Source organism: Colletes latitarsis, chromosome 1 (genome assembly GCF_051014445.1).
Source record: "Colletes latitarsis isolate SP2378_abdomen chromosome 1, iyColLati1, whole genome shotgun sequence".
NCBI lineage: Eukaryota > Metazoa > Arthropoda > Insecta > Hymenoptera > Colletidae > Colletes > Colletes latitarsis.
In genome coordinates, this window is record NC_135134.1 from 36,969,103 (window position 1) to 36,988,039 (window position 18,937).

The 18,937-nt window shown below is 32.0% G+C and overlaps 1 protein-coding gene and 1 long non-coding RNA gene across 10 annotated transcripts; one reads left to right on the forward strand and one right to left on the reverse strand.

Annotated features, from left to right (window-relative positions):
* The first annotated feature begins 2,590 nt into the window (after nt 1-2,590).
* Lig (ubiquitin-associated protein-like lingerer) lies at nt 2,591-15,024 on the forward strand. Of its 9 annotated transcripts, none has more exons than XM_076783194.1 (15): nt 2,591-2,657; nt 4,538-4,733; nt 4,839-5,202; nt 5,285-5,548; nt 5,629-5,822; nt 6,417-6,653; nt 6,729-7,046; nt 7,135-7,572; nt 9,083-9,307; nt 9,378-9,585; nt 9,666-9,865; nt 10,914-11,123; nt 11,262-11,384; nt 11,454-11,729; nt 11,812-15,024. In XM_076783194.1, the coding sequence occupies exons 2-15, from the start codon at nt 4,605-4,607 to the stop codon at nt 12,058-12,060; spliced, it is 3,435 nt and encodes a 1,144-aa protein (XP_076639309.1). In that variant the 5' UTR covers nt 2,591-2,657; nt 4,538-4,604; the 3' UTR covers nt 12,061-15,024. The 9 variants fall into 9 exon arrangements, with proteins under 9 accessions (XP_076639309.1, XP_076639339.1, XP_076639320.1 ...); XM_076783224.1 differs by having other exon boundaries at nt 2,617-2,657; nt 4,599-4,733; XM_076783205.1 differs by having other exon boundaries at nt 2,653-2,789.
* Nucleotides 2,668-3,097, reverse strand: LOC143351577 (uncharacterized). Its single transcript, XR_013081771.1, has 2 exons — nt 2,971-3,097; nt 2,668-2,910 (listed from the first exon to the last, which is right to left on the reverse strand). It is a non-coding gene; the product is annotated as an uncharacterized LOC143351577 (long non-coding RNA).
* Nucleotides 15,025-18,937: the final 3,913 nt, after the last annotated feature.

The window sequence follows — 18,937 nt, forward strand, 5'->3', positions numbered from 1 at the left end:
TGCTGGTGGTCAAAATTGTCGAGCTGCTACACTCGTCGAATCTAACAGAAGCTGTCGTGGCGGAGGTAAATTATGTTCACACGATATGCATTAACCTATCAGCTGTTAGTTTTCTGTCATACTCGCGAGCGAAGTATCAAGACCATGGTATACGGTTAATTACGCCGAGGTGGGCGTTCAATGTGCCATAATGTGTCATGATGTCGGCAAATTATGGAAACTCTAGAAGGTTAGGTCTAAGCAAAGATCACAAGTGAATTATAAATTTTGTTGTTAAATAGCGATTGAATGCTTTTTAAAAATTATGCCTTTCCGCCTTTAACCAGTTAACTGTTTCTGACGAGTATACTCGTCATGAAAAAAGTACAATATTTTGTGTTATGACGAGTATATTCGTCATGAGTAATAAGTAGTGACAATTTGCACTTTAAATCGCAATTTCAGTGGAAACTAAAATATATTCGTAAACTTCAAGATGTTTGAAATATTTCGAGGCCTGTCGAAATAAATGGAACAAATAAAAGTTAATAAATAATTAATATAACAAAACCGCATGTAGTATGAATTATTTTTCGTAAATGTATCGTTGTCTTTTATTAATCATTACAGAAGCAGTTACGAATTCATATATTGTTTTAGACCACGCAATAAGTGGCGTGGCTGGTAATAAAAAACGGGATGAGGATCCTTTCGTTTCCTTTTTATATGTATGCAAAAGGCGGCGTTTTTTGTTTTTTTTTCGTTCAAATGCAAAATATTTATGTTAATTTAAGTAAATAAATAAATGTAAGTAATGAAATAAAAAAATAATCATTTTATTACAACCTAATTTCATATTACACTTACTCTGAGTTTGACGAGTATACTCGTCATCGTTAAATTTGTGCGACGCAATTTAGATACGCATTTTTCAAAGAGGTCGAAACAATTAACTGGTTAAACAGAACATGAATTGAATTTAGATTTTTATAATAATTATTTGTAGAATATTGCTAAGATGTGTAGTATTAATTATCAATATGTATGATTATAAAATTAATTGACACGTTAGTATTCGCATAAATTATGATAGTTTCTGAAAAAAACGTATATCTCTGAAATGAAATCCATTTATAACTTAACTTGACATAAGATGTTACCATGTATTGAACATCATTTTAATATGATACACATAAACATATTAAAAATTAATGATAAAATTAGTGAAAAACCCAAAATATTGAAACGATTTATATAATAAATAAAATTAATTTTATGTTAATGGCTCACAGTAAAGTACAGTTTTTCTTTTGGACTTGTTTTAATGTTGTTTGTTTTGTTTATAAACAAATTTGTCATATATGTTGTTTGTTTTGTTTTGTCTGAAATATCCTGTCTAAAATACAGAGCTTATAAATATTATATTAAAAGCATTACAATATTTTTAACCAAATTTAACATAATTAAGAATGTTATAATTATTATTTGCAAAATGGTTGATTTTCATGCTTTAGATATTGGATATATGTGTTGGACTTGAAGAATTCAATGCCAGCCGTCGTATTGAACAAAAAGGATTTTATGTGCTGCTCAAACTGGTAGCAGCACATCAATCTGGGCTTGATATTCGTGAAGATATGATTACCAAGCCTTTGGATATCCGTTTACCTGATTTTATTTGGCCAAAATCAGAGGGTGAAGATGATAGGAAGAGTTCTGATTCGAATAGGTCTGTAAAAGGTTGATGTCATTCTTCCTAAAGTACTACGGAAAGTGAAATTGAAGCAGAATCTCCGCGGGAAACTGGTGGTAGTACAGATTCACCAACACCAACAAATAGTGTGTAATCAATACTTTACATATTTTATTGAAATGATATGTACTCAAATGTATTATAATGAAATGATATATACTTAATAAATAATAATAATATATTCATTGCAATGATATCCTATTACATGTAAAGCTTAATCCTTTTACCGCGAATGGTGCCTACATGTAGACAATCAGTCAATTAGTTGACTGTGTGTGGTAAACGCTGATAAATACAGAATAATTGTTTAAAGTATAAGTATATATGCTCAATGCATAAAAAAATCTACACACAAAGTGCATTTGCATCTAAGCTAAAAGAGTTAAATAATGTTATTTAGCGTTTCAGGTATGGTAATTTGGTAATCTTCCCTCACTCGGCACGAATCCGTGTCATCGGGTAAATATCGAAACATATTTTATAGTAAATAATAATAGGACTATATTATTGAATTCATATAAAATTTGTGTACAATTTAAATGTAAACTTAAACAATCTATATTATTTATGTAACTAACTTTTATCTTTGTTAGAAAAATTATTTTCTATTTTTATTTTAAGTTAAGAAACGGATATTTTAATAGTTTCAATAATATAAATTATTAATAGTAAATAATGTAATCAAGTAATTAATCGATACGTAATAGATATTAAATTTAAGAAATTTTAATTGAAAATAATCCTTAAATTTGTTTCGTTGTCAAAATCTAGAAAGTTTGCGATCATATAGTTAGCATACCTGAAATTTCTAGTACAAAATTGGCTAGCCGTATAGAGCCTGATAAAGCATAGAGGCGGTGCTGCTGTATTAGGGAGGGGGGCCCGCGGTCACGTGACCGAGCTGCGTTTTGAGCGCACTAACCAGGTACGAGCAAATTCGTTGTTTTTTTCGTGGTTTTTCGCGCGCCACGGCCGAAAAAGCCGAGGCGTCGTGAATTTCGCTTGATTCTGACTCCGGACGTGTCCTCCGAGTACGCAAACAACGTTTATAATAACTGTGAGTTACTTGCGAATACTTTGACTCGATCGTCTTACGGAGATCTATCGATGCTCCACCGCGGCGATGGTTGACAAGCCTTCTTCGCAAAACCAGAAATGGCGTCTACCGTGCACATGGTCTGCAGAAAATATTCCACATCAACTTTATTGTATTGATTCCGGAATGTAACAAAACCTACACGGTCAATTTCTTTATCACCCATTTGAAGAATTTTCACAACTCGCTTGCGAACAACAACACAACGGTCAAGGTGTTTTTTGTGATGCGCCCGATAATCCTCCTTCGTCATATTCTCACCGCGCACGTCAAAATTTATCTTTTTTTTGTTATCTTCGTTATTCTTCGAAAGCTTTTGTGTTGTAAAAAATTCACAAAACTTTCGGCTTTCTTGGTGAGTCTCGTCCTTTATATTAAGCGATTTGATCCTCTGGAATTTCGCAAAATTTGCAGATAAGGTTTAGATTATTCAGCATATCGTTCTGACGCTTAGTTATTCATTCTTCTTATAGACAACCGTTTTAGGAAAAACGTGACTATTTTAAGAAATACTCGCTAAATCGTCGGATTTTCGATTTATCGTTACAAGTCGACCCTAACCTTTTCATCTCTTCTTAATACACAAGGATTAAATTATATTTTGGAATCGTTTCTTTAGATTTCATATCAATTTTGTTATTAATTTTATATGTTTTGCAATCACATTTTGATATTATGATTGACTTTACTTTATCAACATATACTTTATAATTTTGCTTGTACATTAAGTGCCAATTGTTTTTCTTATTTAAGTTATTTCTAATGCAGATCTATATCATAATTATTACTTATTTCAATAAATTGTATATTTTAAAACTTTTGAAATTATACAATATAAATTCTGTTTTTAAACCGGTTCATTCAAATGTATAATTTTGTTAAAGATATTTTGTTAAAGTAAATTTCTAATTTCAAACTATTTATTTATGATCATGGTATATACACTAATTTTTCATGTCAATTTTGTTGTAAACATCGTAAACATCATAACAAATTGTATAACCATGTTTCCTTTGATAGAGAAAATTTAACAATAATTATGTATTCTTTTGTAATTTTATTTTAGTTTTCTTTGTTGATTTTATCATATCATCAAAAGTTTACTTATTTGAATATCATTTTAGTTCAGCATTTGATACATTACTAATATTTAATTACATTAAGCTAATTGAGTGTTAAATACAAAAAGCATTGCATCAGTTTTTTTTATAAATACATTTATATTTAAATTTTTATTTTAAAATGTTTAACTTTGTTCTTTATTGTTTTAAATTATTGCTCATACCTCAGTATAATGTATTTCATTAATTCTTACATTAGGCATGTTTACAATTTGAAATTATTAAATATTTTATTTTTTGGAATTATTTAATACTTTGTATTATATCATGATTCTTGATAATGAAATATAATTGGAATTAAAATTTTTTTATTTTGTGACGTAACAAGAAATGCTTGTAAATACTAATAATTGTACAGCTGTATGAGATGAAAAAAATAAGATATAAATATATATGTTGTTTAAATAAATGAATTCATGTGTAATCTAAAATTCTAGAAAATAGATATATTTTTCTCATCAGTGTATGACATATTATAAGAAATACAATATTATGTTTAGATTTTAATTTTTAAATCCATTATTTGTATAAAATTATGAATATTCAATCATATAAGATATATACAATTAAATATTTATTTTGTTACAGACTGTAAATAGAGAGTGTATATAGTGTGATAGGTGAGTGATATAGGTGTGTGGGATTTTAGTTGGCAATGAGTTCAAGCAACAAATCGGTGTCCTCCGGTGGGAAGGGCACCAACAAAAACAAATCTTCACAACAACATGGGAAATCAGATCATCAAACTAAATCATCGGATTCTACAAAACATGAAAAGGCACAGGTCAGTAGGTGCAGTTTATTACTTGATTATTATTGACATTTGTTTTTCATTTATTCTTTAATATGGTATAATAAGGAATTTTTTTTATTAAATCTGGTATTTTAGCCAAATGCTGTTCAGATGCGGCATGCACAAATCATTGACACTAGAATGGGCAGTGGCGAAGATCCTATCTTAAAAGAACGTATAAAGCAAGTTATGGACATGACTAGACGCTCTGAAGACGAAGTTGTCATGGCTTTGCATGATAGTGATGGGGACTTGGACCGTGCTGTTAATGATCTTTTAGAAGGAGTGAAAACGGAATGGGAAGTAAAAAAGAAAAAGCCTCGTCAACCTAGTGGTTCCAAACAAAATATGGATACTTCTGCTGGTCAGGATGAAGGTGGTGATTGGGATGAAAGACGTAATCAACGAGGAGGTGGTCCTCCGCGTATGCGAGGACGTGTTAATCATGATAATCGTGGATGTAGGTTGACGAATATGTTTCACGTTCTACAATATTGTTTGCACATCATGGATATTGTGTACATTAATAAAGTTTTATGTAGGGCGGGGTCGAGAAAATAAAGAGAACGAAAGAAATATGGAGCATGGTGTTCGCGATGGCAGCTATAGCGGTAATAGAAGAGGAAGAGGTGGGCCCGGTAGACCTGGTCGAGGAGGACGTGGTGGAGGAAAAGGACTTGGTCCGCGAACATTTGCCAATCGTAATGATCCATCATCAACTTCATCGCCTCATAATTTTAACCGATCGATTGACACATGGACAGGTAATGATGAACAGCAACAAACTGTCCAGGAACCAAAGATGGGTAAGCTTCCTTATAAACATTAGTTGTTAACGTTTTAGTTATTCTAAATCGTTGTCTTATTTATTGAAATGTATGAGTAGATGCATGGAATAATTTGGATTCTACAGAAGACTGGGAAAACGAAGAATATACAGGTTCATTGGCAGATACGAAAGTTTTTACGCCGAGTACTTTTGTAGCAGAAGCTCCATCTTCCATAGAAGAATCAAAAACTCAAGATCTGCAATCCGTGCAGTCTAATCAAAATGTAAATTTGTCATTACTACAACAAGAAGTACGTAATTCTAAAACATCATTTAATACATTAGTATTTATTAACTATACATATATATAATTAATAATTATATTATGATATAAATTTGTTCGTTTGGATGTTTTTTATATGTATGTTTCTACTTACATGATAAACTCGAGAGCCACTGAATCGATTTAGATTCCAATTTAAACATAAATTATGTAACATTATTCTACCATAATTAGAACAAGAGTAGTATACAAAAGTACAGACTAAGACTTTTCTTCTTATTTTAACACTTCTGACGAAATGCTTGTCAAACTATAAAAGGGATACTAAAATCAATTTCTAAAAACAATCAGTGACAAATAGTTAACCGATAATATTTTTTTACTTTTAGTTTTCAGTATTTATTTGGTTTCCATTTATAATGTAACTTTGAAACAGTTGAATCAATTTACATGAAATAGTTTTAGTTATACATATAAAAAAGATCCTAAAAATACTTTTGCGAAAAATTTCATTAAAATTGGAACTATAGTTTTCAAATTAATAAGGTGTAAAATCAACATAGACGATGTCGCAGGCAGAAGTTAATTTAAAATATTTTTCTTTTTTTTATATACGTTAAAGGAATTACCAAAATTATCAGAAATACCTCCGATACAGCAACAGACTTTAATTCAACAATCTCAACAACAACCTGTATTGAATTTACCTACAATGCAACTGTCACAGCAACCAAATGCTATCAGTGGTGGAGTATTAACAGCTGCACAGACTCAGTATTTAACCCAACTTACCCAACAAACAAGTGAAAATTTAAAAGCTGCTGGACAAACAACATTCTCATCATCGATATCCAGTCAGGTACTTAAATAATATTTAATCAGTAGATTTGTTTTATAGAATTACTTTTATTATTAAATTTTTCAAATGTATTAGCCTCAAAGACAAACTAAACAACGTCCACGAGTACCACCGCCATCAAAAATCCCATCTAGTGCTGTAGAAATGCCAGGAGATGCTGTAAATAGCGGCATTGGATTTCTTGATGTCCAATTTGGTGCGCTAGAATTTAGTAGCGATTCAAGCTCTCTTGATGGTTCTGCGAATGAAAAATTCAATTCAGTTAGTAGTACAATTCCTGGTGTGGATGTATCTTCTGCCACAAATGCTGTAAACACTGCCAATACAAATAAGTCTCTGGACATCGAAACAACACAAACATCAACAACACCTTTCAGTACTACTTCTCAAATTGTAAGTATTTATTATCTTATCTACATGTTAATATAAGTATTTGTTATATTTCATTTATTTATAATTATTAAATAATAATTGTTTTCAGTTATCAAATAGTGACAATTTACCAGTGTCGAGTGAACATTCAATAAACGCTCAAAGCTTTACTTCCCGCGGTAACAGTACTGGACAAAATTTAGATATAACAAAACAAGATTTTACCTCGCAAGTCTCACCAGGAAATGCACCAACATATGGTACAACAACAAATTACCAGACCCAAAAGTCATCATTTCAAACACCTGCTGCAACACCAAGCACTTATAATGCATATTCTACAAATGCTCAATCGGCTCAATCGTCCTTCCAAACAGTATCTGGCACTAGTGCCAATAGTTATTCTTCAACAGCGACTGTTTCACAAGCAAGTTACAATTCTTCGTCGTCATTTCCTCAATCCAATACATCAACCTTTAGTCAAGCATCTCCTTCTGCGCCTGTGTCCGCAACTTCAGGTTATAATCAACCAACAACTACTAACCAGGTAATTTTGAGATAATTATATTAAAATAATAGTTGCAGCGAGGAGTATAACTGAATCAATAACATATTTCATGAAAGTTATATGATGAGCGATAAGAAATATATAGTTATTATATTGTTAATAATTATGGTATACTCAAATAATTTTATATCGTTTAAAATATTTGTTTATCTATAATGATAGAAACTAATAGATTTACTTCTACAGTGTTTTGAATAACCAATTTTTAAGTTTACAGCAACGTATTGATATTTTATCCATAGGTCGTAATAGTAAAAAATCGTTAAACACTTACATTGTTTGCATACTCTCTACAAAATCTCGACAATAATGTGGCAATATTTGATTTCATTATTCTTAAACTCTGGTATACTTTTTAATAATGCTCACAGATTTTTGATAGGATTCAGATTTGGACTTTGTACTAGATATTCCAGAACAGAAAATGATTGGATGTTCAGTCAATTTCGTGCTTTTTTAATAACATATTTAATGTCGCGATCGTATTGGAAAGTAATATCTTGTTCAACGTATACATTTTATATGCTGTCATACATCTCCTTAACATAATGATAGAAATCGGGTCTGATCGGTTTATATTATTCTCATACTTGAATTTTACAGGTCAGAACATGCTTCTGGAAAATTACGTAAAATTTATAGGGATACAATTAATAAAAATCTGGTCAAAAAAGTTACCATACTTATTTTTTAAATTTGAATATAGAAATATTTCAAATTTTTAAGCTCTTGATACGATTCGACTCGGTTTCAGGTGTTCGAATTTTTCGGGTCTTGGTTCGATTCCGACTCGATCAATACCGGACCTGATCCAAGGCCCGGCTACACGCCCATTCTTAGCAAATAGTCTGATAGTCGGGTTTGAGTCATTAAATGGTTCCGATGGAATTAAACTGTCAGAGATGTACGGGGTTTCACCTGAATGCATTAGTTTCTTAACTGGTTAAATCAGACTTTTGGGCTACATGTACGTTCCTAATGCACAATTATTAAACATAGAATAATTTGAAATGTAGTAAATTCGTTTATTTCTATCATAATTGTTTTGAGCATCTATCTAGTCTTTTTTGCGAAGTTCACAGTGCTTATGATAAAGTTAATTATAACTTAAAATTTTGAACCTGTTAGCAAGGCAGTAATTTATTCTATTTAATTACCTTTTTCCCCCATAGAGTATGAATATGCAACATGCATATGTATTTGTGATAAAAAAAAAAAGGTAAGAATACTAATCATTAATTTGCAAAACGGTGAAAGAAATTTCTTTCTTTCAAACTTCAAATACAGACATGTTCTATAATGAAAGCATAGAAAAGGATTACTCTTACTTATTTTATTGCAGTATTAATGCGCTATGCTCTTAATTTTGTGTGACTCGCTATCTTACTGATAGATAGTATTTCTTACAAAATGTATGATTATTAGTTCAGTTATACTCCTCATTGTATATGAAATAATGTTTTCCTATATATATATATAATATATATAGGTTTATCAATCTGCGAGCGGATATGTACCTGCTACTACATCACAATATCAAACACAGGCTGTAGCCACGAATACTGTATCGAACAGTAGTTCAGGATATCAAACAAGTGGTTATCAGGGATCATCTTCATTTCAATCAACTCCGCAAGCTTATCAACCATCTGCTACTACATTTACTTCACCTATTACACAGACTTCTGAAGCTTACCAAAGCGCAGCACAATCTGTATGTACCTTGTTTTAGCATGATATCAAATATTATTCATGCACATGAAATTTAAAAACTGCGTTTTTAGGCATATGCTAGTGCGTATGGCACATACGGCAGTCAACCACAAACGGCGTCTCATAATCATAAATTGAACAGTAATGCGACGAAAGATTCTCAATACGATAGTAACACGACGACATCAAATAGTTCGCTTGCAACTACTACGGCAACTACATTAGGTCTTAGCTCTGCCTCCGTAAATAGTTCACAAACTAAAGTAACTAATTCTAATGGTGAGTAGAATTTATATTATGATACATTACACAGTTGAAACTATATAAGTCGATTGAATGTAATGTGGTTTTTTATTTAGCGGTACCGAAAAGTACAACGAGTGGTGTAGTGACGGGTAGTACTGGAACTGGAAATATGGCGGGTGGTGGTGCAGCTGGCAGTATTGCACCGATGCTAAGTCATCAATATATTGTGGGCCAAAGTGTACCTTATGCGTTTCAACAACAAATGTACAGTTTTGAAGAATTGCAGCTTATGCAACAAAGAATACAACACATGGTCAGTTATTATTCGATCAATCAATTTATGCAACAAATTCAAGTACAAGTTATTTGTTTTCTAATTTCTAAAATAATTTGTACTTGATTTAATTAAAATGCTTTTTTAGAGTAATGTACACTTTAAAAAGAGTACATTGGTTTATTTTACATAATTTAATTCAAGTAATATATTAATTATACTTGTATAAAAACATAGTATTAGCATTTTCACTTCAAAAGTAAAGATGATAATTCTATTTTTTATTACGATTACCTAGTAAGAAGAATGCTAAAGTAATCATTTCTTTAATGCTTGGTAGCTGCTCGTTATTTCAATATTTCTTTTTTTTTCTTTCTTTTTTTTCTTTTTTTTTTAAGAATTATGAATTTCCTATTCACGTCCTTATGATAGCACAAGAAGTTTAGTGTATTTATCCATAGTGAGATATGTAGCATCAAATAAATGATTGGAAACGTTTTGATTTCTGAAACACTATTTCGTAGAAAAGTAAGGATGTCTATGATCAATTTGGGAGAGATATATATTTAAAAAGTTTAGCTGGTTCACAATTCAGGTATTTTCATTAATAACGAAATACCGTTTTGATCGCAGACTTACTATAGTGTATACATTTTTCTTCCATTTCTTATCGATTTAATTTGCTCCATACCTAATACATATCACGTATTTAAAACTGTATAAAAATACATACTGTTGCAATTCCCAAGTGGTTAAGTTGTATTTTCTTTTGCACGCTTTCTTGGAGAATGCGTGCTTTGTTTGTATATCATTATCATCGTCACCATCATCATCATTATCAATTAGTATTATCAAAAAGCAGTGAAAAAAAAATTGAACAATTTACAAGTTTATGTTAAAATAGTAATTATTATATTTTTTTTTTTAATTAGAGAGATTAAAAAGAAAAGACAGGTACAACTCAAACCGCATGTTATCTACTCTAAACCCAGTACGCGTAGAATTAGCTATTAGTTAGCCTTCTTGTATTTGGAGTACACAGTGTATGCATGTAGTTTTGTGTTTGGCCTTCCTGACTAACCTGCAGCCAACTACTGGTTACTATGACGCGGCCTTGGGCTATCAGACAACCGGCCCTGCTACCAATCTCGGTGGAGGACGAGGAGATGCACTTCCCGGTGTACAAGGTGTTCAAGGAGTACAGGGTGTTCAAGGAGCCTATACCAGTATTAATGATGCCAGGTTCGCCAGAAACGACAGCAATGCATCTCCAGTTCCATCTACTATGTCGCAACAGGTTAGGTTCTCAGTATTTTGTAGACTTCAAAATTGTCTTAACAGTGTTATTGCATTACTTGGACATTATTTTGATATCTTTAATCAAATTATACATTTGTATCAAATTCAAATTGAGTTTTATTTACATTATTTATAGACTGCTACACAGCATCAGCAAACATTGATAAATCCGCTTCATCCGACATATGCATACTTTACGTATGGCGGTGGAATAATGCCAGGTAGTTTTCAATATGGAACTCCTACTGCCATTTATTCTGTAAGTTAATTGAATTTTACATTTCATTCTAAAAGTTTGCATTTCGTTTATCAATATAATTTATTATAGCAGATAACTCCCGCTGGTAATGCGGGTACGAATAGCGGTGCATATAATGCTAAACCTGGAAGTTATGAATCTGGATATGGTGCTGGTGCAAGCTACGATGCTTTAGCGTCTGCTGGTCCCTCGGCTGATTACAAAGGTGCAGGGGGCAGTTATACTAGTACACAAACTGGTAAAACAGGAACATCTACCGGAAATACTAATACTGGTGGATCGTCTGCAACTGATATAAGCGCGACTATGTATGTAAAGAGTCATGTAGCGCTTAATAAAGTAAACGTAAGTATTTTTATAAAATTGATCATAGCACGAAGTTTTATAAGTTCTAATGGAAAGTAATAACATTTTTATATTATTTTAGTCCTATGACAAACAAACTTTTCACTCAGCAACTCCTTCACCATTTAGTCTTACTAGTAATCAAAACGCTGGTTTGCCTAATACATATGGAACACCGCATTTGTTTATCCCAACTATATCCCATCAATTGCATCAGCCACTTCATCAAGATGGCGGTAGCAGCACAGGCCAAAGGTCCAATACAAGTTCCCAAAACAAAGCCCAAGCAAAACCAGGATATAGTCCTAATTACTGGACTGGAAGCAATTAAAAAATGTTGGACTATGCAAGGAAAAATAGAGGAGAGAACACCATTTTAGATAAAATACAATTTCGCCATTGTGAGACACGGTGGTGTGAGATATAGACATTGACATAAATGACATAAAGGACACGAGATAAGTCGTTTTTTGGTGAAACTAAACGATTCTGGTACGACACGAGTTAATATAAAACGAAAGATGAATCTTAAAACGTGGAAGGATTAAGCAATTTTGACCGATTTTACGTTTAATAGAATGAATATTTCTTTTTGCATAAATCTCATGCAGAAATTAGTTTAAAAAGTTATGCTTATTTTAATTAGTCTTATTCATTTATTTCTTTTTATATTTCGAAATATTACGTTGAATTATAAAAATCCTTTAACGTGTTATCTTGCTTATAATACTACATAATTCTTTAATTACAATAGAAAGTTTTTAGTGTGTATAATGCAGTATATATGTTTCTGTAAAATACAATGTATTTTTCGTAAAGCAAAGCATGGTACACACGAAGAAAAAAAAAGATAATCATATGCAACATGGAAAATTGCATAGTTCTTCCAAATACGAGGCGCACTCGTGCCAAATAAACTTATAGCGTTTGTAACGTGTAAAACCGTGGAACGCATGATCGTACATATTTGTCAAGATGACGAAGACAAACAGAATTTATGTGGTATGTTGAAACATTATGAAAATCAAGATTTGTGAGTAGCATAACTCTCGTGTGAAATACTGGAAAGATGATCTAGAAGAGTAATTGACTGTTAAATCTACTCCCGATCTCCTATCTGTATACTACTGTGCAATTGCGAATATACTGCATCGACTGCAAAGGGTGATAGTTTTTTTGTATAATGTAGGCATCTCGGCTCACTAACATCTAAAGTGCTTCTTTACATAAAAACAAAGCACCTCGTTCGTGATGAAACGTAAAACTATACTATTGTAAATTACGATAATTGTATGTATTTAACCATGGAACTTCAGGTATATAAAGTTATAATCATCATAATGTTGTCACTTTTGGTATTTAAAACGAGTGTATATTTGCACTAGTTTCGCAATCTTGCGCGCACCCACATATACATATATTTGATTTGGTCGCTTTACATTTTTTTTAGTTACCAGAACTTATCAACGTTATATTTTATTAACAAAAAGCTATTAAACCAAAAAGAAGATACCGTCACACCATGTTTTCAAAGAATGTTGAGTTAAAAATGAGAACGGTACTTGGTTAATATATCTTATGTTTAGGAAAGCGGCATTGCAGATTAAACAGCACCACAAATAGTATGGAAACAAGAAGAATTCAATAATTTTCTTGTGGTGTCTCGAATAAAATTCAAATAATAGAGTTCAAACGTTTTTTGCAGAGCTCCTCATATAACTACTTACGATTTTTTCAAACTGTAAGTTATATTATCGAAAACGTACATTATTTTACTCTTATTCATACATTAACTCTTATTAATAGCCCTATATCATCAATATAATTTATCGTATATAAATGTCTGTCACTTTAATTTAATAGTGACTAAAAGTTTTTGTTTTCAAAGTATTGTTTATCTCTTTCAAATTAATTGATTTTTTTAATTATCAAGGTACTTTTAAATACGATACGTTTGAAAATGGATAAATGATTCTTTAATCAATAGATAATTTATAATGATTACCGAATAGTTATTACAGCCTTAAAATAACTAACTTTTTGGAGTTTACTATGTAAGGAAGTTCTTCAGAAGAGAATTAAGACACGTACTATGACATTCTATTTGATGTTTACAAGATGTATAGTCCAAATAATAATCTTATGTGGCTCGCCGTAAGTTCAATTTCTTTTTTACTTTTCGCTTCTGATTCGTACTCATTTCTAGGATCTGCTTAAAAATTGTAATATTTGTTAATACATAAATAAAAATGAACTTTAGTTGATCAAAGTAAGAGTATTAAGTAAGTTTAGTTGTCGAATAAAAATTTGAAGAAAACATACATACAAATCTTAGTTGAAAATATGACTAAAACCAATCTCTCTCTATCTGCATTTTTTAATAAATTTGATATTAATGTAATTCCGAAAGAAATGTCGATGTTAGCGTACTGATACTTAGTATTTACCATGACTTGGATCCTTTTCATTAGATTATAATGAAAAAAAAAAGAATGCAATTGTCGATTCCGTCTGGTAAAAGAATATCTGTGCTGTTACATTATTTACATTGATTAGAAACGTACTGTACAGTTATAAAGTAATCAGAAGGAAGTAACACATAAATCAACACATGTCATTTTAGAAATATACTTTACATTTTTGCATTGTGGATAGTAATCATTGCAAATAATTTCTTTTATGGAAAATGTATGAACACAAATATAAAACAAAGCGTTTCCAAGAGGTGCTGTTAAACTCTTTATGACTTAGTATGTGTACCATACTAGGGAAAAAAATTAATTTTCCGTAAATGATCAATTGATCATCAAAACTTCATCGAGTACTGCTGCTATGAGGAAGAAGTATATAATTGTAAGTAAAATCTTGTTAGCAATTGCATATATAAATATATAAAAATTTGAATGACAGCGGTATGGGTAGGATACATTTGAAAATCATGGGAGACCAAATGTAGAGTAGTTGTCCTAAAAAAAAAAAGAAAATGTAAATCTGTAATCATAAATTTTCAAGAAACATGATCGATTTTATCCTCGTCATAATAATACCCGGATACTGATTATTCGTTCATATTAATTACAGGATGTTCTGAAAATTTAGTATGTACTACTACAAATTTAACAACTATTGTTCTTTAAGAAAAAAATCGTATAAATATACATACGATTTTTAATGATTGTCAACTATGTAATAATTGAAATACTTTGAAAAAGTATTTGTTAAATTAAAATTTAAATACTAAATATGGCCTCAATTTATATAAGATCACTTATTCATTAAAAACAAGTACTAAATATGGCCTCAATTTATTTAAGATCACTTATTCATTAAAAACAAATGGTTGAAATTTATTAAGTTGTATTTTAAGTAAATGTTATAAATATTTCTGTTAAGTTTTACAAAAGTTATTTGAATAGAAAAGAACACTGTTTTTAGTCAAGAAATCAAAGTATTAAATTATGATAGTTCGTCAATCATCTTAAATCGAAAGTATATTTACACGATTTAGATTAGTTTCATTAATATCTTTAATGGATCGCTGAATTTGTATAAAAGATATTTTGGAACACCTTGGGACATCTTTACGTATTAAGACGATATATATACATATATAAACACACACATAAAACATTCAAGTGATTGGTAATAACTAAGAAAATAAAACTACTTTCTTGTTTTATGTCAGCATATATTTTAAAATATTTCGCACTCCTCGCGTATGCTCAAATGAGCTTAAGAGCAAGGATATTAAATGTAACATGTAATGAAAAATACAAAACGAATGCAAAATATTTTACGAAAAGTCGAGATATGAATGAAACGTAAAATTCAGATCAAACAGTTTGTTCTCGTAATAATTATTACACATTAATAATTTTTGTATTTTTGTCAAATATTAATCTATCAAACAAAAATGCAAAGTGCATTATGCCATTACTACTATTATATGATTATTAAAAAAAAAAAATAATAGCTACTACTGTGTATAAATATGAAATATCTAAGAATAAATGTATTAAAGGAATCCTGTGACATACAAATATATTGTGTACAATACTTTTAATTTAATACCTAATATTACATAATGTTTTGTTAAATTTAGAAACGTGCAAAGAAAAATCTAAAAATCTTTTATCATTTTGCAATTAAGACTTCGTTTTGAGAATATAAAAAATTAAAGTTTATGCATGTGAGATCATGGACATTTGTAAGTGCATGTATATGTGGCTGACCGTTGTTGTTAGCTGATCACGTAGCCACACATGCAACCACGCATCATAAAAACACGCGTTCACGATGTTTTCACATGTAAAAACATAAATTGCTTATATCTAGAAAACAAAGTCTCAGATTTAAAAAATGATAAAGGAATTCAGTTTCTCTTCGTATTAAAAATTTGTATGTTTCGGCTTATCACATCGTTTTAAAATATCTTATAAAAAAAGCGAGAAATTAAAGAGAAATTAAACAATATCGAGGAAATAAGTTCTCTAATTAGTTTTATAAAATTATCTAAAACCAGAAATTTTTAATTGTCAATATTGATATTAAATTATTTAATTAAACTGTAATAAAACTAAAAACTGAAAATTTTCGCTTCTTTTAAAACGCTTGAAAGTATAACATACATGTTCTACATAACAATAATTCTGTATTATTCATACAAAGAACGTATCTCTATTCCTATGGATTTCTATTAAAACGATTATTTAACAGATTGCAACATACAGGGTGCACTAAATACAATGTCGCAAGATGTATTCTGAGAATCTAATGAAGATATTGATTTCATTTTTTTTTAAATTATTGTACAAAAGTGAAAATGCAATCTGTGTGGCCAGATTGAGCATAATTATATTGACATTAGTAACGACGAAAAAGGGGGAAAGTCGACTTATCCTCAAAGATATCAGACGGAGCCGCGGGTGCACCGAGGACGTCTCATTCCTTATTTTACTTTCTTACATTATGCCAAATTACGCGTACATAAGCTCGTAGAGTTTCGAAGAGTCGACGAAGACAAACTGACACTCGCCCTCTTTCTTGATTTTACGAAGCTGTCCGAAGTGAGCGCGATCGCATTTCGGACCGTTTCGTGGGAGCAGTGTGGCCAGTGTGGTCTGATAATTGAGTGCATCAATGTCGACATTAGTAACGACAAACTTCCTTAGTGTTTAACGGAGTGGTGGGGAAAGTCGACATATCCTACCGCACGAGCCACATATTACGCCAGGTCAGCACTCATGCAACTTCGGGAAATCGATAAAGAACGTGAATGGGAGCCTTTCCTTTTTGCTCTTGAACAACTCTAAAGTCCGTCTTCGTGTCAATGGCATACAATTTTGAATCTCGACTGCCCAGGCATTTTTACGTTTCGAGCTATACATATAGGCACATACATATAAGCAAATTCCATATTGATCATGTTGTAACTATTGAAAAAAAAGAAATTATTTTTATTATTCCTATAAATGAGCATATGTATACATATGTACGTTATTAATACGATTGAGTATAAACAGCTGATTAAATTTATACTCAATATGTGAAGAATAGACTTTGTTCGTGTTCATGTTCAAAGGAACCAGAGTTGTTCGTTTTGATCGCTGTCTGCGAAAAATCTTTGCAAACCAGAATTCCCGACCCTGAATGGAACGAGTAATTATTTTTCTTATTCAGTAACACAGAGTAACTGAGTTCAGTAAGAGATGTTCAATCTCAGAGTTGTTCCGTACCAAAGTTCTAGTACCAGAGTTGTTCGTAACACGAAAAATATGATTTTATTCGTGTTGAAAGAGACCAAAGTGGTCTCTTTTGACAGCTGTCCTTGAAAGATCTCTTCAAACTAGAATTTGAATGCTGCGTAAGCGCCACTCTTCTCACTTGACCATCTTCGATCTTGATTGAATGTAAATCTTCAATGAAATTCTTCGTCTCTCTTCTTGCTCCGTCTTGCTTGGTAGTTGAAGGATGTCTCCCATGGGCGCCAGAGATGCCAGATTCAGCACCCGGTGCCCTACTCACACATACCAGATCACACGTACGTGAGCTCGTAGAGTTTCGGAAAGTCGACAAAGGCAAACTGACACATGCCCTCTTTCTCGATTATTCCGAAACTGCCCGAAGTAATTTCGGACCGCCTCGTGGGCGTCGAGAGAGAAAGGCTCACATTTGCCTCCTCGCTCTTAACAACTGAAATCCGACCTCACGTCTACGGCATACGATTCGGAATCTCGACTGCCCAGGTATTTTTACTTGCCTTTCCTAGAGTTCATTACTGAACTCTGCAAATTAATCCTGGTTTCTATTTGCCTCTGATGACCTCTGATGACCAGTACTGACAAAAGTACAGAACTCCCGACAACTTTTGACACCATACAGCGACTGTTACTAACTGCTCCAGATTACTGCTTGCCTCTGCTGGACTCTGCTGACCATCGCTTATATTTCTGACAACCTATAACGATTACTACTGACTTCTGCTAACCTCTATTGGTCTTTGCTGATCTCTGTCAGCGTGTGCTTGTCTCTGCTGAACTTTCCTGGCCTCTGCCGAACGCTACTGACCACTGCAGGTATTTCTGATAATGTAAAACGATTAATACTTACTACTGCATGCCCCTACAAGTCTCCGCTTGCCTTTGCAGGTTTCTGCTTGCCTGTGCATGCCTTTGCTGGCCTCTGCTGATCACCGCTTATATTTCTGGCAACGTACAACGATTACTACGACTCCTGCCTTCCTCTGTTAACCTCTGCCAGCGTCCCCTGGCCTAAGCTGGCCTCTGCTGACCGCTGCTAACCACTGCTGACCACCGTTTATATTTCTGGCAACGTACAACGATTACTATTGGCTACTGCCACCCTCTGCCACCCTCTGCTGACCTCTGCCAACATCTCCCGACGTCAGCTGACCATCGCTGACCATTGCTGACCGTTGCTGACAAATTGTGACACGATATAATATAATATAATATGTTTATATGTATTAAAGTGTTGTATAATGTAAATTTATGGCAATAAATGATATAATTTCAAAGAATTCTATGTGTTCTCATCATTTTTACCCTTCTTTTCCTATCGAAATCATTCCCTTAATTATAAGACACTCCGAATCTTTTAAAATTTTTCAAGTTCCCCGGAAAGATTTCAAATTTGCCGCCGCCAGGAATTTTTCCTGAATTTCAGGAATTCCTGAAAATTCTCGGAAT